Source organism: Ovis canadensis, chromosome 11, assembly GCF_042477335.2.
Source record: "Ovis canadensis isolate MfBH-ARS-UI-01 breed Bighorn chromosome 11, ARS-UI_OviCan_v2, whole genome shotgun sequence".
In the NCBI taxonomy this organism is placed as follows: Eukaryota; Metazoa; Chordata; class Mammalia; order Artiodactyla; family Bovidae; genus Ovis; species Ovis canadensis.
Window position 1 is genome coordinate 61,657,446 of NC_091255.1, and position 19,301 is coordinate 61,676,746.

Sequence of the window (19,301 nt, forward strand, 5' to 3'; positions counted from 1 at the left end):
CTGGGCACTGAAGGCAGAGGGGTTCTGGTGCCACCAGTGCACAGCACGCAGTGGTGCTTGTTGCACGAGTGACGGAAAAGGCGGGGGGAGAGGTCTTTCTAGGATCGGAGACATGCAGCGTCATCTTTTCTTCCAGAATCTGTATGAGAGCATAAAAAATGAACCCTTTAAAATCCCCGAAGATGATGGGAATGACCTCACCCACACTTTTTTCAACCCAGACCGAGAAGGCTGGCTATTGAAGCTCGGTAAGTGATGCCCTCTGGGTCAGGGCTCCTTACAGACGCTTAGAAAGGACGTGTGTGTGCACACCCGGGCATGCACTATGGGGAAAGGGGGTTTGGTACAGGAGGCTCTAAGAAGAGACTTTGGTATGAGTTCCTACTGTTCTAACAGAATTGCCTCCCAGAAGACAGTGAAGGCATGGCCAGCGCCCCACGGGACACACAGACTCCTGGGGACAGACTTGCCCACATAAATATTGCCCACGGGTATTTGCGCTCCACGTTTCCTCTCTGGGGTGGATTGAGGAGGGTTCGTTTTCAAGGCGGTTCCCCGAGGACCTCGTCCTTTTCCCTCCCCAGCCCCCCTGACCACTGGGAGGGTGGCCAGCTGTGCCCATCTCTCTACTTCCCATCACAAGTTTGTGCCCAGTGCTCCCGCCTCCCCCACCCCCAGTGCATCATCACCTCCTTCTGCATCTGGCTCCCCACAGGCAGCATGCATGGCAAACCCAGGGCCCTGGCTGCAGCGTAATCCACGGCACTCTTACTCATTCTTGGGCGCTGGTTTTTTTTCCCCCCTCCTTTCCAATCCAGATCAGCCACATTAATGATTTTGTTCATTCAGAAAAACTAAAAATTGCTCCTGTTCCCTCTGCCAAAAGTGAGCTGGTATTGCTGAGCTGTGTGGCCATGATCTGCCATCAGAGGGACAGGCGTGACCAAAAGGACCAGTAGGTTTTTACGCACACTCATCTGCACCTGTGACTGTTTCATTGACAGTTTCAGCATGCAGAGAGAGCCCCCAGACATAATGATGCTAATTTTTGGCCACTGAGAGGGCACATTCCTCTGTTCTCTTTTCCCTTGGCCTTTTGATGGGTTCCTGCATTCTCAGAAGGTGTCATTGGAATGATCCTCCTGTCACCATTCCAGCTGTAGGTCCCAGTGAGATTAGAAGTCCTTATTATACTCTAGGCTATTACTGACACATCTGGGAAGTGCTGAAATGGAATCTTCAATTTTTGTCTCGTTCAGGAGGATTTGTATCCCCTTTTAAAATCCTAAGTCCTTGTGTTTATACATAATGACTTAATTCATAAATTCTCCTTAAAGCACTGCCTCACTGATCAGAGTTTTTAATGTCTCTCAAATTGGTCAGCATACCGTATATATTTAAGCCAGAAGGATCTTTGAAGGCAAGGCTCTAAAATTACTTACCCCAGAGGCAGCCACTCTACTCTGCGTCCTGATTGCTAAGTGGACAGAGTTAAAAGGAAACCTGCTGGAAATGTTAAGAAGTATATCCAAGTTTGGGTTTGCTTTCCCCTCCAGTGAGATTTGTTTAAATGCTAATACTAAGTGTTAGCTTTGACAGCCCGGATACTAAATTTAGAGCAGTACGAAGATTATCTTGGTTCTTACACCATGATGACATGTAAATTCATGAGACATCCCATATTTTTAAAGAAGAAAAAAATTTAACTAAATGTGAAACTCATTTTTAGGTCATTGCATTACTTTTTCTGAACCTCCACCAAACCCTCCTAAACTCTTCCTGTCGTGTTTTCATCGTAGCACACTTAGAATCACCCCTTCATGTGTGTGCCACGGAAGGCGGGCCTTCCGGCCGTCTGTAGTTGTATGTGTATGTCTGTGTACGCATATGACTGTAAGAATGTGTATTCTTGTGTATACACATATGTACTTATGTATTCACAGGCTTGTGAGTGTGCATTTTCACACAACACTTTAAAAAGGAGTAGCCATCCCAAGAGAGACATTTAATTTTTCCCAAAGTGATCTTCACTGTGTTTGCTCTGGATTCTGGATATAGTAATAAATGTCAGCTCGGTGAGAACTGATCGGTGGCATCTTTGGGGCCAGGATTTGGGTGGTGCCTCAGATCTTGCCTTTACCAGGTAGGGCATGGCAGACGAGGCAGACCCCTTATTCCCACGCCCGACAGCGGCGTTTGCCCCGTGGCTGTTTTTATGTCCCCATCCCCCACCCCGGCAGACATGAATGACTAATACAGTGCACCTTAAGATTAAGGAGTCGGGTTTAATTTCTTTGTTTTAATTTTCTTTTCTCCCTCATTTGTATGTTTCCATGATTTTGGCTCTCCTTTTCCTTGCCCCAAACTCCAGGAGGTATGTAATCCCCTCAACCCTGCTCGCTCGCTCTGCCCAGGCCACTGTAATCGCTGCAGCGTTTTCTTATTTTTGTTATTTTTGGTTATTTTGTTTTTTAATTGCTGGTGGTAGTGTTAATGCTGCTTCTAACTTAACCATACAGTCCCTCGGGAACTGGTCAGGCTTGGGGGTGTGGAGGGATTTTCATCTTTCCCTGGTAGAGGTGGTGCACGGTGTGTCCAACAGCTGGGCCCAGATGTGGAATAATTTGACCTTTCCTGAGGGCAGTAGTGTAAGAAAACACAGTAAGAGCGGGTCTATAAAAGCAAGCAAAGCAGCCACTGGATTCTCTCTTGGACTTTATTGGTCAGGCGGACGCTATATTGTTGATTCAAATTGGCACCTATGAATTTCCGAGATTTCTCAAATGGAGAAAAGGAGGAGGAGAAGGAAGTGACTCCCACGGCCATGTACTTCTGGCACACCTCCCATGACCGGAGAAGCAAACTAGGAAAAGAATTAAGTTAGACAACGTAGGACATTTGCCTTTGCATGAAAAAGGGAAATGATGTTTCTTAAACTCAGAATGAGGCCAAGTAAGGTTTTAAAAAAAAGACAAAAACCCCAAAACCCCTTCTTGAAGGCCTTCCGTTTAATTTCCTGTTTGGGGGGAGGGCATTACAACCTCGGCTCTGTTTTTTATGTTTTGTTTTTATCCCGCCTCTCTTTCAATGAGTCATCGTTTAGACCCCCAAATTGGCCTCTTAGTTATGTCGCTGGTGTCTGCCCTCCCCTTGCTGGTTTCGGGGCACATGTTTTCCAGCTGAGGAGTCCCTGGATGTCTGCTCCAGAGGCGCTTGAGCAGAGCCACACAGGAAAGAACGGCCCCAACACTGATGTGTATAAAACGTTTTGGGGCCTTGTCAGGTGGTTCCCAGCTCCCGGGGAGGCAGAGTCAGGCCTTTGTATCTATGGGGTGGAGGCCCGCGGGCTGGGCAGTGGTCCTGTGAGTTCCTCAGGGACTGTCTTAGGTGCGCGCAGCGGTCTGTCTGCTTGTTTCATGTCTGTTTTCCTTCCAACATAATATGTGCCCCTGGGACCGCGCGATGCTCCATGGTAGGAGCTCGTTAACGCAGCAGGTCGTTGGGAAATAGCCAGGCTTTCATCGCCAGGGAGAGGCTTTGTCCGGCTTTGCTTTCTGTCCTAGATTTCCTCCTGTCTACCTCCTTTTGGCATCTGACCCCTCTTCCACAACCTCCCAAGATCCGAGGGCCCCCGGGGTGGTCCTGTGAAGGGAGCGCACGGCAGTGGGCGTGGGCTGAGGTGTTCTGTGGGGGGTGCCCCACGTGGGGTGCAGGTCCAAGAGGCAGAAGAGCCATGTCCTCAGATGCTGACGGGGGCGGGCTTCCTTTTCACAGCGAATCAGCTCAAGTTCTAAGTATATCCTTGTCTTCCTTCTCCTTATTTATTTTGGTTCTGCCCAGCCTCTCCCATTTCCTCATGCATGTCATATTTCCATCCATGGTTTTCCTGATTCATGCCCTAGGGCCTCAGGGGCCAGAAGCACGTGCTCACAGAAGCTGGCAGTCGCTACTGGGGAGAGAGTCAGTCTTTGCTTGACACCAGCACGGGACAGGGGATGCGGGGTGGGGGGCGTAGCCCGTGCTGGCTTACGGCCAAGCTCCTTCCCTAACCAAGGTCTGTGCCATTGAGAAACCTCGGCAGTTCACGATCAGTCGCTTAACCTCTCAGAGTTTGGGCACCCAAGCAGAGCCGTGCCAGGAGCCCAGAAGTCGGGTAGCCCTCAGAGTTGCTGCCGGGACCTGTGCTGGACCCTTTATTTCTGGGACAGGATTTGCATTGCTCCAGCAAGCAGATCCTTTGAGGAAACCAGGAGTGAGGGCGAAGCCACATCCTGGAAGCTGGAGACGCTCCCTCTGAAGCCCCTGCTCATCTGTTGAGGGTGAGGGGCAAGCGAGGAAGCATGACTGGGGTCATTGGATTCACACGTTGTGGCCCTTGTTTTCTGTGAGGATCGGAGAAGCAGTGCTCTCTGTAGGTCACATTGGCAGAGAGCGCACCTCCTGTCCAGGGCAGCATGAGGTGTTTGTGAAACGGCCTGCATATCTTAACCACGTGAAGGCCTTTCATTTGGTTGGTATTCAGAAAACTTTTCCTGGACCCAGTGTGCATTGAGGAGAACGACTGCTCAGAGTCGGGCTGAGAACAGGGTGTGCCTTCCCTCGCCAAGGTCACGGTGGTTTCCCTTCCTTCACGTCGTCTCAGGACATCATGACTCTGATGTTTCCTTCGATTGAGCAACATTTAAAAGGACTGAGGGCGCCTCCACCAGCTCACCGCCACCCCTGAGAGCTCACTTGGCTCATGGCTTCCTCCTCCAGTTATTATTGTTTCAAGCTTCTGGTGAGAAGTCCACAGTTGAATAGGTACCTCAGCCTACCAGTGGATTCTTCCCTGTTCCAGGAATCCTGCTTTTTCCCACCCAGGACTCTGGGGGAATTTAGGACACTGGCCCAGAAACCTAAAAAGCCAGAGTAGAAACATACTACCATCAAGAAGGTGGGCTAAAAGGTGAAACTGCAGGACTGTGGGTTCCTTGCTCCAGGAAGACTGGATTTGATTGTAAGGGGATTAAGATGTCGTACTTCCCAGTTCTTCTCCTGCCCTCTTCTGATAAAACCCTGGGCTGGTGGACTGGCAGTGTAGTGTGGCCAGGGGGCTGACCCTCTCCCCTTCTCTGTGTGCGCCCATTTCCACTGCATCCATAGGCTTCTGCTGATGCTTCTCTGGTTCATCACTGTCCCGGCTCCCTCCCCAGCCCGTGCGCTCATCTGCTGTCCTGATGTCATCTGCAGGGGGCCACCCGACTTGCTTGCTCTGCTTGTTCCCACAGACTTTCACACTGTGAAAGGTGCTTCCGTTTTGGCTCTGTGTCTCGTTACTGATGTAAATCTGCCATGGTCTCAGTGTCCTCCTGGCGCCCTGCCTTCGCTTCCTCATCCCGCACCCTGGCCCGTGGACTCCTATCCAATACGCATCTCTCTTTGCTCTCCAGGTGGCAGGGTAAAGACCTGGAAAAGACGCTGGTTCATTCTGACTGACAACTGCCTTTACTACTTTGAATACACGACGGTGAGCGCCTGCTGGTCGGCTGGGACAAGGGGTGGGCCAGGCCTTGTGGTTAAGCAGCTCTAATCAGATAAGATTGGAGGAGGTGGGGCGACAGTCAGATGCTGCATCTTAGGGCGGGAGAAGAGTCTAAGTGAAGTGGGAGGGCTACGAGGGGTCTCAAAACTGGGGCATGGGTGTGGTGTGCAGCGTCTGGCCACAGGAACCATACTTCAGAGCCAGTGTCCAATTTTCAACTGGGACAGCTGGTGCCTGGCTGGGAGACAGTGGCAGAGAACGTCATACATGGCATTAGAAAGGGGGCATGGAGCCCAGCTAATGAGTTTGGATTCATGGCCAGGAGAGAGTCTGTGGCCCCACTGAAAGGGAGACAGAGGTAATTGTGATTTGGAGGAGGCGCATCTGTGGCAGCTGGAGTACTGAAGCACTTGATTTAGAAGGAACGGCCAAAGGGCACACTGTGTAACAGGGGAAAAGAAAGCAAACGGAATGGGGGAGCTGCAGACTACCTGGAGTCTTAAGGAGCTGGCCTTCACCTAAATTGAAAAGTTTGTTGGTTTTTATTCAGTGGGAATGAAGTTGTAACACAATACAAATACTTGTTACATACAAGTCCCATTTGTAACAAGACCTATGAGCATAAAGATTGTACAGTAAAACCTTTTCTGAAGCTCCCTGTAACAGAGCCCCCAGGAGGCCTGGCAGGTTGGTGGGCTCAGATTGGAGCCCTCTCAGACAGGCTTCCCACGGCTGGGCGCCCTTGTTTCTGCCCTGTTCCTGGGCATCGGGAGAGGAAACACATACTGCTGGCAGCACTGGAGGGTGTCTTGCCTAAATCAGGGCAGTTGAGATCCTCCTGCGAGAAGGAGGGTTTTAGAAGTGTCTTGTGTGATATAGGCGGGGCGCCATGGGACAGGAGTCCCGGCAGTGTCTGTGTGACGCTCAGTGGGAGCCGGGAGGCAGGTCCACGCCTGGCCCTTTGCAGCTTGGGGGTAAGCAGGTTCCTCCGTGTCCCGCACGGTGGTTCTTCAGCTGGTAGACAGCGTGTGGATGTGGCTTCTCACCTGGGAGTGAGAGTCCTGACAGTGTCAGCTGGTGGCTCAGCCACTCAGCAGTTTCCAAGGAAGACGGACCAGGATTTTGCATGTGACTGGCTAAACTCCTGCCACAGAAGTTCTGCAGCGAAAATCCCTTCAAACGTGAAAGTAATGTATTTCAAATACCAAAAACAGTACAAACATTTTTTTCACCCCATCAAAGTACCACTATGAACAATTTGGTAAATTTCCTTTTGTTTTGCCCCCGTTCCCCCGACATGTATTGCCCTTTTTCTTCTAGACTGATGACATCTCTAAATTGTTTAGATCTTTTTCCACTGGTCTCTGGGTTAAAATGAACTCAATACAGGCATCCAGCAGTGCACCCCTAGGTCCCCTGTAGTCTCAGTGGTAGTGCAGTGAGATTCTAGAATCTTGTGGTTCTTGAAATGATGCCGACCATGCTGGTGTTACCTGAATTCAGTCTAGCAGTGCATCAGCATTTTATCAGGCAGTGGGAACCAGAGAAAACGTTCCCAAAGATGCTGACGGGGGAGCCTCGGGCTTAAGATGGTAGGTGGAGACGTCCTCATGGAATTACCTAATAAAGAGGGAAAATCTAGTAGAAATAAGTGGGAACAAAGCAGCCGGATAAGGAAAAGGCAGAACTCAGTCAGCACGCTTCCTATTTGGCAGAAGGGCCCTTGCTGTGCGGCCAGGCACGACTAACCCCAGACCTCCCCGCCCCGTGCCCAAGTCTGGGAGAAGCAAACTCAGTAGGAGTTCTTCCCTTTGGATGGAGGAGTAGAGAGGGTAGAAACCAGGGTAAAGTGGAAAAACAGGACTCACTCTATCAGTAAGAGCTCCAAGTGTGTGTTCATGTGAGAAGACTGTCCGTGGAGGGTCTGCAGTACACGTCAGCTCCAACACAGGCTGGATACCAGCAGCCTCAGGGGAGAGTCAGGGCTCAGGGTGGCTGAGGAGGGCACTCCCTCCACTCACTCCTCTCCTGAGGGTCTGAAGTGGCCAGAATACAAAATATCCAACCCTCCAGAAGTTTCAGGCTAAAAACAAATAAGAATCAAAACTGCATATTCAAAATATAGCTATATAATTGTGGAATTATAACTTATTAACAAATAAGTTAAAACTTTAAGGCATGATTAGCTAGAAATGTTGGAGAAGGCAATGGCAACTCACTCCAGTGTTCTTGCCTGGAGAATCCCAGGGACAGCCTGGTGGGCTGCCGTCTATGGGGTCGCAGAGTCGGACACGACTGGAGCGACTTAGCAGCAGCAGCCAGAAATGTAATTCCTGTTCTGGAGAAAAGGCTTGAGACAGCCCCAGAGATTGAAAGATAAGCATTAAAGCAGTTAGTGGGACTTCCCTGGTGATCCAGTGGTTTAGACTCCAGGCTCCCAGTGCAGGGGGCCTGGGTTCAATCCCTGGTCAGGGAACTAGATCCCACCTGCTGCAACTAAGAGTTCACATGCCACGACTAAAGATCCTGCGTGCTGCAACTAAGATCTGGTGCAGCCAAATAAATAAAATGTTGGGGGGGCGGGGGATGGGAAAGAGAGCTAACAGGTGAGAATGCTCCCAGTGCCAGAATACTAGGACCTGGAAATGCAAAGACAGGTCATGAGATTATAGCCTGAAAAGGAGAAAGAAACCTGAGTCTGCAGATCAGAAGGGTGCACATGGTATTTTAGGAACATTTGCTCCAGGAAGTGTGGCATGGCCCAGTTAAACTGTTGACCTTGGAACACAGTCTGTGGCCATTGGTGTCTGGACATTTGAGAGAAGAGGTGAAGGCTGCTGCTCAGGTGCCAGCAGGTGTGGGAATGGCCTTGGCTGAGATGGAAAGCCCTGCAGGAGGGCTAGTCGGGGGTGAGGGGACACGGGGCTCTGTTCTGGACAGGAGTCTCTGTTCCTGGACAGGGGCGCCTTTTTGGTCCAGGTGGCGTTGTCAGGCAGGCAGTGTCTCTTTGAGGATCCTACAGCCTGGAGCAGGAAGACGGGACCGGAGGTAGTGATAAGGTAGTGACATGTGATGCAGCTGTAGTCCAGATGTTGGCACAGAACCGGGGCCACCCACGGCAAGACTGGGGCTTCCTAGCTTTGCTGACACTAGAACTGAGGCTTGAAAGATGAGTTAGGCAAAGAAGCAAGAAGTTTTTGTGTGAAAGGGACTTGCACGTTCCCCACTGGAAGGCCACCCACAGCTCTTGTCCCACTCATGCTTTCAGAGCATCTGCGGAAGCACCTCTTCCAAAGGCCTCTCTGCTGTAGGGGTTCGTCTGTGATGTGCTGACAACACCCACATGTTTCTTGACCCTGTTCTCGTCTTAGAACATAGGGTGTGGGCTCCAGCGCTGATTTTGTGGGCTTCAGGTCATGGGGGCACAGAGGTCGGGCTGAGCCACTGTGTGAAGGCAACAGGACAGGGGTCCGGAAGCCGAGCAGTGAGGTCTCTCTCCATCTCTCGTGCAGGACAAGGAGCCCCGGGGAATTATTCCGCTAGAGAATCTGAGCATCCGGGAGGTGGAAGACTCCAAAAAACCAGTGAGTATTTTTGATGAGCTGCTTCAGGGGGACAGAAGAGATGGTCGTAGCAACTGTTTAACACAAGATGAAGTCACAAAGGTTTACTGTTGACCTTGGGCAACACGGTTAGGGCTGTGCAGGTCCCCTTACAAGCATATTGTTCTCAGTGGCAACTGCTGCAGTAGAGTACTGTCTGTGCTGGGCCGAGTCCTTGGAGGCTGAGCCCCTGCTGCATAGACGGAGGCCACCTGTCAGTCAGACGTGGTCTCTTAATGTGCGGAAGGTTGGTGCTCACCCCCGTCTTACTCCAGGGCCAAGGACTTCAAAAAACTCCAAAAGTACTAATTTAGTTTAGCCTAACTTTAAAATTATCTTTACAGGTAAGGCAAAGGTGAAAGCAACTAAATAGTGTCCTTCTTTCTGTCCGTCTGCTTTAGTGTCATTTTCTAACTATCACACGAGGTGTAGGATTGTCCTGCCTTAAAAGGCTTTAGCAAGCTCTCATGATTGGGCCACTTATTTTATGATCTTCAGATGGCTTATAAATATTTTTCCTTTGTTTTGGATTGTTGTATTGCTGACTTGGCTGTAAAAGGCATTCAGTTACCTGCAGTTATCTCCATATTTTCTATACCTTAGGAGTAGAGCTAACGTGTATCTGCTTGGTATCTTTGCTAGTAAGACCTATTTATATACAATGTATGTTCTCCAGGATTCCATTTTTAGGCTACTCTTTTCCAAAGGAAATGTATGTTTCCTATATTTTATGAAAGTCAGAATAAAGAAATTAACTTTTTTTTTTTTAATAAAAATTGGAAAATAAATGAACCTTTTTTTTCCCCCTTGTTCAGCAGCTTTCTTAGATCTTTATCACTCGCTCTCTCTTTCTTAATTCTCAGAACTGCTTTGAACTTTACATCCCCGACAATAAAGACCAAGTGATTAAGGCCTGTAAGACGGAGGCTGATGGGCGCGTGGTTGAGGGCAACCACACGGTCTACCGTATCTCGGCCCCAACCCCCGAGGAGAAGGAGGACTGGATCAAGTGCATCAAGTAGGTGACACGTGACAGCTTGGACCTTGCGTCTCAGATAGTCACGCCCCAGCTGCCTGTGTGCGGCCCGCCCCACCTCAGCACCCCTTGTGCTCAATCCAGAGTGGGTAGTTTGGTGACTTTTCACTGGGTCCCTGGATTCTTGACCCTTGGACATTTTTAAGAGAGTACCTCACGTGTCGGTTTCTCAAGAGCAGCTCCTGGCCCCACGGAGGGGACTGGTGAGCAGGCTTACATGCGCAGACGCCACTGGCCGGACTGGCCTTCTCATGTCTTTGGAAGCAGATCGCATCTTCATGGTGACAGTTCAGCAGAAATTGTAACCATCCCTTTTATAATTCCTTAATCCTGCGAGACGCTGTTGTCCCATTTACAGATGGGCAAACTGAGGCCTATTGAGGATAAATGGTAAACGCTTGTCGAAGTCATGTGGCAATGATCCAGGGTCATAAAGCAGAGCCCCACTCTCCCCATTGAGCTGGGAAGAAGAGAAGGTCTGGGAGAAGGCAGGTGTAAACAGATTCTCAGATCCAGGGCTCTTCCTGGTCCCTGCTCTGCCTGTCACTGACTTTATCACAGGGGAGGTATCCTGCTGCAGCCCCTCTTCTCCACTCCCCCCGGGGCTTCTGCGAACCCTGTCCCCCCCACCGTCATGCCCACTGCCCATCACCATGCTTGTCTCCATGGCTCCTCCTCCTGGGAGCACGTCCTCACTCTCGCCACTGGTGCTGCGTTCCTCAGGCGTGACCCAGCCGTCTCCCGGGTGTCCCCAGGGCCGGAGTGAGGGTGGCGCGGGGGGCACACCTGCATGTGCAGCTGGGCGGGGCCTCGAGACCTGAGCATGTCGCGTGTCCCGTGGCGCCCCTGGGGGCTGGTCCACCCAGGAAGCTGAGGTGGACTCCTTGCCCTGATGCCCCGAAGACGGAAGCAGGATTCCCTCCCGACCTCTCCACGTGGTCAGGCCTCTCCACATGGCAGAGTCCCTTGGGACATGTCCCGGCCCTGTCCAGGTCCTGCCTCCCATGCACATGTCCTCTCTGTGAACAGGGCCGGGTCAGCTCACAGGAGCCATTGTGCGCCTGGTCATGTGCAGAGTCCGCAGTCACATGGGCTTGGGACAAGCCCGGAAACTGTCGGCACTTGGAATAACCACTTCTCTGGAAAAGCAAATGAAACTTCAAGCTGTGGATCACAGCTCGCTTGAAAGTGGAGAATGACTGGTATAAAGGGGCAGCAGGGAGCCCTGGCCTGCCGTCACCGCCTGTGCAGGTGCCTCTGGGGCCAGTGTGGGGGCTGCCCGGGCGCTCTCCCCACCGGGCTGTGGATGCCGGGCAGTCCACTGGCCGCTGCTCAGGCCCCTGCTGCCCAGTGACGGGTCTTGGCTGTTGAGCTGGTGCACTTGGGGACTCAGAAGTTGCTCAGTACAGACTGCGGCTGCCAGCCAGGTGCACCACATGCCAGGTGACACACAGGGTATGTGGCAGTTACTGCTCCAGACGGATGCCACTGTCATCACAGAACTGAAGCATCACGATGGTTTCCCTGAGTCAGAGCACAGCTGTGAGGTGTGGAGGACTCCTGAACTTAAATTGATTCATTGGTTAAAACAGGCAACAAGCGCCCCACAGTTACCTTGTTACCTGTACCTCATTTCCCTCAAGACTTGTCTTTTGCGCCACGTGTGGGTCCAGTGAAGGCTTATGCCACAACGTGGCCTTTACAAGGACGGTCAGGCGGCTGAGGGGAGTGTGTGGGCACGGCTGCCACTAGGAAGCCCTGGCCTGGGGTTGTATCTCCTGTTCCTCTTCCTCGGTCCCCGCTGATTTCTCTCCTTTTCTGTGCTGCAGGGCGGCCATCAGCAGGGACCCTTTCTACGAGATGCTGGCCGCACGGAAGAAGAAAGTGTCCTCCACGAAAAGACACTGAGTCTGCACAGCCAGCGGGGCCCACATGCCCGGCGAGTGCTTCCCAGCCAGTGAGGCCCAGGGTGGCTGCCGAGCCTCCAACAGAGTGGGAGCGTCTGGCCAGGCATCACCCTGAATTCCTAGAGACTAGCTTCAGCTTTTGCTAATTTTTTTAAGTGGGAGAAGGGTAGGTGGTCACCCCTGAGGAAGGGGGCCTGACGCCTTCACACTTGGCTTTTGAGCCTTTCTCTCTAAAAAAGAACAGAGCTCCTGTAGGCCAGGCCACCCCCCACAGGTCTCTGCTCAGCGGGTCTGAGAGCAGAGCTCAGAGCCGACCGTTTACCTCTCGGTTATTCCCTGGGAAGAAGCCTTCAACCCTGCACCATAAATACGTGTATTTGTATCTTATTATATGTTAAGGAAAAAGGGGGAATGGAAGAGAAGCCACATACTATAAAGATATATTTTTGTTTTTTAAAGAAAGAGAGAAAGTAGAGCTGTCCAGATGCGTTCTGTCCCATGTGCTTCGGGAAGCTTCTCCCTGGAGAAGTTCTCTGGACCACTGCTGCAGGTGTCAGCCCAGGGCAGGGGCTGGGCAGACTGCCTCCCCGTGCTCATGGGGGCTTGACTGGGTGGGAGAGGGGGTGGCGAGAGGGTGGAGGGGGCCACGCGTCGAGGACAGCCTCGGGGTCTGCAGGGCAGCGCCAGCCACTCCAGTCAGTGCTTGTCTTTCCTGGTGCTTGGGGAGCACTGCCGGGAGAAGGGAGTCCGCCTGCCGCCTGCGCTCTTCTTTCTCTTTCAGGAGTCATTCTTGTCGGGCTTTAAAATAGAAAGTCAGCATCTTTCCTTGAGCTACATACCTAATAACCAAAACTGTGAGGAAGGCAGTCCCATCAGAGGTTCTGGGATGACCTGTTTCTTATTTGGTTTTTCTTCCTTCTGCTCCTACGCTCCAGTCCTCGTTTTAGAGGAAGGAGCAGGTCTGACCCGATCACCTGAGGGCTTCAGCCTTCTCTGCCTCAGAACTGGCCCTCACCTGGACCACGCCGTGGGTTTAGTGGTGGCCCTCGGAGGGGAGCAGGCCTTCACCTGCGCGGCAGGGTCAGGGCGGGGGGAGCCAGGGGGTGAGGGCTCGGCCCCGCTCCTGACGCATGGCCGGAAGGAGCCGCAGCCACCGCTCTCCTGCTGTTCTCAGGGACTCTCATCCGGGCCCAGCACCCAGTCCAGGCAGAGCAGGGCCGGCCGGGCCGTCGTCGCCAGACACCTCCCAGGCTGTGTGACCCCGACTCCTCCAACTTCTTCCAGGCAGGCTCGCATCTCTGGAAATAGCTTTGGTAAAGGGCAGTTGGGGGGCTTTCTGGGCCCCACCTTTGTGTCGGTCCTCCCTGGAGTGGCTTCAAGCGTTTTAATGCTGGAGCTTGTGAAGGTGACAGAAGGGGGTCCAGGCTGGTAACCTGACCTTTCTGGGTGAGAGAGCCAGAGCGGGGCCACCGGGATCCAGGGAGTCTGGGCCGGTGCCGGAGCCCCTCTGGTGATCTGAGTCCTTGGCCCGGGTTCTCGTGAACATTACTTAGACAGAGAGGCACCTGGATCAGTATTAGTCTATTTATCAGAGGTGTAAATAATCCATGTATAGTTTTTCTCCTTTTAGATTATTTTGTATTTGTTTTAAAAAAAAGTTTTGTCAAAATATAAAGAAATGACTGAAAGTTGTTGACAGGGTTTTTAAAAAATTATAATTATTATTCCAATTTCTTTTTGTTTGTTTTTTGCATTGTAAACTAGCGCCAAGGAACTGCAGCAAATAAACTCCACACCTGCCCAAAGCCCTTTGTCACCTGTGGCATTGCTTCTCGCCCGATGGGGCCCTGAGAGGGAAGGGGCCTGTCCACTGCGCTCGTGAGGGTGGGTGTGTCGCCTGAACCTCACCCAGGCCAGGTCTAGTGACGGTAAAGACCGGAAGTGGGGAGGATGGTGCTGTCTTCCGTAAAAGAACCGAGCAAGAAAGATGAGTAGCCTAGTGATTTCCCCCCTTTTGTGGAAGCAGAAACCAGTGTCAGACATTGACTTTATTTTCTTTTATTAATTTTTATTGGTTATAGTTGCTTTATAATGATGTGTCAGTTTCTGCTGTACAATAGAGTGAATCAAAGGGCATCAGCGAAGTGCACCCCTTCTTTTCCAGATTTCCTTCCCACTTAGGGAACCGCAGAACACTGAGTAGAGCTCCCTGTGCTATACAGCCGGTCCTCATTAGTTACTTGTTTCATACATAGTGGCGCGTCTGTGTCAACCCCAGTCTCTCAGTTCATCCCAGCCTTCCTTCCCCTGCTTGGTGTGTGCGTATCTAGATTCCACATATAAACAGTATTATATAGTACTTGTTTTTCTCTTTCTGAATTACTTCATTCTCTATGACAGTCTCTCCAGACATCAACTTTTATTAAGATCAAGGAATGTGCCTTCAGCCTTAATAATACCTTTTCAGTATCATTTCAGTTTCCAGATGTGCCTCCATAATGCCAGGGAAGAGTCACAGTGAGGTAGAACCCAAAAGCCCAGAAGATACTCAGCATAGCATCACAGGGTAAGGAGACGGACAAGCCCTAGCCTGTCCCCTTGGCTGGTGGCTCACCAGAAAGCACCGTGTAGAGTTAGCATGTAGTTCAGCAGTTCATTCCCAGGCATCTGCCCAAGAGAACTGCAAACATGTCCCACAGAAGCTTGCACTGGAATGTTTATAGCCACATAATTCACAGTGGCCAGAAGGTGGAAACGATACAGATGTCCATCACCTGAAGAATAGATAAGTGAACTTTGGTGGGTTCCTACAGTGGAATATCACGCAGCCATGAAAAGGAATGAAGTTGGGATTCGTGTTATGACATGGCTGAACCCTGAAAGCATGCTGCGTGAAAGAAGCCCGACACAAAAGCTCATGGTGTATATGATTCTGTTTATATGCAGTGTCTTTAAAAGGCAAATCTGTGGAGAGAGAAGGTGGGTTGGTGGTTGTCAGAGGCTGGTGATGCCAGGAAAACGGGAGTGACTGCCCATGGGTACAGGGTTTCTTTTGAGGGTGTTGAAAATATTTGTTGATAGTTGCACAACATTGCAAATGCACTAAAACTCACTGAATTGTACACTTTAAACGGGTGAATTCTGGACTTCCCCAGTAGTCCAGTGGTTAAGAATCTGCCTACCAATACAGGGGACACGGGTTCAATCCCTAGTCTGGGAAGATCCTACATGCTGCAGAGCAACTCAACCCCATGGGCCACAACTGCTGAACCCTAGAGCCCATGCTCTGCTGCAAGAGAAGCCACCACAGCGAGAAGCTCTGACACCACAGCCCCCACACACTGCAGCTAGAGAAAGCCCGTGTGCAGCAAAAGGCCCAGCGCAGGCAAAAGTAAAACAGTTTTAAAAATAAAAGGGTGAATTCTTGGTAAGTGAATTAGATCTCAATTTTAGAACAGCAGCAGTGAGTAAATGCCATCACTTCCTGTGGTTCTGAAAGTGTGGTTCCCTGGACAGCATTTCCAGCAGCATCTGGGGGTGGGTTAGAAGTACAGGTTCTCAGGCGCCTGCCACACCCACTGAATTGGAGCCTGCTGTGCTAGGACCTGTGGAGAAGACAGTGGCACCCCACTCCAGTTCTCTTGCCTGGAAAATCCCATGGATGGAGAAGCCTGGTGGGCTGCAGTCCATGGGGTTGCTAAGAGTCGGACACGACTGAGCGACTTCACTTTCACTTCCCATTTTCATGCATTGGAGAAGGAAATGGCAACCCACTCAAGTGTTCTTGCTGGAGAATCCCAGGGACGGGGGAGCCTAGTGGGCTGCCATCTCTGGGGTCGCACAGAGTCGGATACGACTGAACCGACTTAGCAGCAGCAGCAGTGCTAGGACCTGACACGGTTTAACAAGTTCTCCAGGTGCTTTTGGCGCCCAGGACTGTTTGAGAATACTGCCTTAAACAACCACCCTGATTCTTTTTGTCACCAGACTGAGGTTTGGCTGCTCATTGGTCAAGTATCCAATGTTGAGAGACAAGTGTTGATTACAAAGAAAGATGGCTTTATTGAGGAAGCCAGCAATCCTGCAGAGAAAGTGGACTCGTCCCAAAGAACCCATTTCCCCTTGTCAGTCAGGGGCGAGAGCTTCTAAGGGGGAGTTTCCAGGGTACACACGTGGGGTTGGGGGGCCACGTGCAGAACAGCACAGACAGCCCCAGCAGTCATCTCGAGACGTCTCATGGGGTGATCTGATCAGTGTCACCTTGATTACTTTAAGTTCAGTTACTCTTCACATCCGGGGTCAGTTTGTTCCCGTTTCCTTAAGGCCACTTCTTGGACTTGTGCAAGGCGGAGCAGCTTCTGTCACGTCTGCAGTCCGATCATCATGTTGTTAACAACTTCCTCCTGGTTGGGGTTTCAGTGTCTGTAAAACAGCCAAAGGGATATTACTGAGGATGTTACCTCCAGCCCTTGATGAGAAACTAAAGGCATTTTGTTTAATGACTGTTATTTTGTCTTGTTGACTGTTTTCCTCTGTTTCTGCATTTTCTCATTTCTCTGATTAAATTTATTCTTTGGCTAAAGTTTTTCCAGACAAGGGGCAGGTGGAGGACGTGAGGGTTGGTGGGGGGGGGCGGTGTCTCTCCAGGGAAGGCCTCGTAGATTCCTGATCAGTTACACTTCCTTCTCTTCTGTCTTAGGCAGACATGTGTACATACGTATATACACATCAGGTTTAGTGAAGTATAATTCTGAACCATATAATTCATCCATTTAACAGTTCAGTAGGTTTGGTGTATTCACCAAGTCATTCAGCCATTAACCATCAATTTTGGAATATATTCGTTGTCCCCAAACAAACTCTGTTGTTCCGATTAGCATCCTCTCATCCCCCTGCAGCCCTAGGCAGGCCCTCATTTCAGCCTCTGGGGACTTACTCTCCTGGACATCTCACACAATTGGAGTCCTACGCGGTGTAGTCCTCTGTCTGCTCTCACCCACCACCGCTTTCAAGGTCCAGTGGTGGTGTAGGTTGTCAGTACTTCATTCTCTTTTAGTACTGATGTCCCATTTTATGGCCGTACCCCGTCTTTATTCATTCATCTGTTGATGGGTATTGAGTAAATTCCACTCTTGGGCTGCTGTGGACAGTAGAACCATGAGCATTCACGTGCAGGTTTTGTGAGCATCGCTGGCGTTTTTGGCAGCTTGTCCTGTTGCATCTGCATCTTCGTCCTCAGCTGAGGGCCTGCCTCCACTCCCTCCGCTCAGCTTTGATGGACGAATCTAGGCTCACCTCCCTCTCCGCCACCTCAACGTCAGGCTCTTTCACTGGCCCCTCTGCCCACCCACCGCCTGCTGACACGCCACAGGACTAGCCTCTAGTGTTCGCAAACGCCTGGGTAGGTGACCAGTCACATGGTTGCACCCGCTAACCAGCTGAGGCCCCAAAATGTGCCTCTTGTCCCTCCCCACTTCCCCTCCTGTTGGGCCTGTGCCCCCGGGGCGTCCCATGCATACGCAGTGTGTTGTACCTGAGCTCATGCTCTGATCGCCCCAGGAGGGCGCCTTGTCAACACGACCCCCTGGACTTAGCCTCACTGGTGATTCTTGCCTGAGTGCTCTGCACACACTCATCTCTACTCTGGTGGCTGCAAAATGATGAGCCCCACCTCCAGCACCCCCTTGAGTGACCGGTTGGCCTCAGCATCCTGACTGTGAGGAGTCCTTCTTTTGCACACCTGTTAATGGTGTGGATGCACAGATTCCTGTTTCCAGAGCTCTGTAACATACTACTGTCCTTAGTGAGTCTAATGTTCAAAATGTCCCCAGTTTGGCCAGTGGGAGCCCCATCCATTGTCTCCATGTCCCGTGACATGACCTGATATACCCTGCATTTTCTTAGCACTGATGTCTTTCCTGGCATCACAAAATACTTCTGGATCACCTCATACCCACCCTTGCTCAGTTCCAGGGTCAGCCATTTCTCCAGGGGCCCCCAGTTCCTTTTAGAGGCCAAGACTTGGCCTCTAGGTGTGCCCATTGCTACTGAGGTGTCTTCATCTCTTTGCGCTTTCAGTGAACAGGGCTGGAAAACATGCACGTAGATACACATGGACCACATGGATACTGCACACTCTAGGGCAGGTACACATACATGCAACAGGACGTACCTCACTGGGCTAAGGATGAGTGAATCGGGTGATGCATATTAAAAAAAACAAAAACAGCTCTTAGCCTAGTGCCTGGACCTGGAACTCAGTTTCATCACCATTATTTTAATTATTTTTGAAAACTATGGCATCCTTTGCTGATCCTTTGCATGCTATGCATGAAATCCCAGTTTGGGGTCCAGAGCAAGGGGCCAGCTGACTCACCTGCTCCCTCCAAGCAGGTGGACAGCTGCGCCAAACAGTTCTGCTTAAAACGTGCTGTCTGGGGGTTCTCTGGTGGCTCAGCAGTGAAGATCTGTCTGCCAACGCAGATGATATGTGTCCAATCCCCAGTCCGGGAAGATCCCACATGCCCTGAAGCAACTAAGCCCCATGAGCCACAGCTAAAGAGCCTAGTAGCCTAGTGCCCTTGATCCCATGCTCTGCAACAAGAGAAGCCACTGCAATGAGAAGCCTTCGCACCGAAACAGAGAGTAGTCTCTGCTCGATGCAACTAGAGAAAGCCTGAGCCCAGCAACAAAGACCAGCAGAGCCAAAACTAAAAAAAAATTATTTAAAAAAAAGTGATGCGTGGACACACCAAGCAGCTGCCCATTTGTACTGCAGAACATCAGACGCCTCCCCAAGGGCGCCAAAAGGAACCTTGGTGGAAAGGAAAGTCTGTGAGGCGAGGATCACATGCGAGTGGTAAATGCTGCCGTGTCTTTTCTTTCGTAGGTTGTTTGGGTGTAGGCACAGCAAGCAAAGCACGGGCCCAGCCCACCACTCCAGGCCGCCTGACACCCTGGACCCTGCCTCTCTGTTCCGGGGAGGTCCTTGTCTCACTCACATTACGGAACCGCGATCCCCCTCTCTGAAGGGTCTTGACTCGAATGTAGACAGGCCAGCAGCAGCCCTATCATCAGGCCTTGCTGTGAAGTGTGTCTCTCTCCTTTCCTGCCAAGGGTTCTGCTAAATCTTCATGGTTTAGATCAATTCCAGCTTCTACCTGGAGTGAGATGTTTACTAACCTGGTTGACACGAGCGATCCACTGTGTGTGACCCGATCCACTGCGTGGAA

General features: G+C 51.1%; 1 protein-coding gene across 4 annotated transcripts in view; it reads left to right on the forward strand.

Moving 5' to 3' along the window:
- The window catches only part of CYTH1 (cytohesin 1), a 76,086-nt gene extending 62,212 nt beyond the window's left edge, over window positions 1–13,874 (forward strand). For 3 of the 4 annotated variants that reach the window (XM_069541991.1, XM_069541990.1, XM_070289214.1), the window contains exons 9-13: window positions 137–248; window positions 5,433–5,509; window positions 9,037–9,108; window positions 9,990–10,144; window positions 11,992–13,874. In XM_069541991.1, the coding sequence (XP_069398092.1) occupies window positions 137–248; window positions 5,433–5,509; window positions 9,037–9,108; window positions 9,990–10,144; window positions 11,992–12,070 (495 nt within the window). In that variant the 3' untranslated portion in view covers window positions 12,071–13,874. Of the gene's footprint in view, window positions 1–136; window positions 253–5,432; window positions 5,510–9,036; window positions 9,109–9,989; window positions 10,145–11,991 lie in introns of all 4 variants that reach the window. The other variant, XR_011246845.1, reaches the window with a different exon arrangement.
- The last annotated feature ends 5,427 nt before the right edge of the window (window positions 13,875–19,301 follow it).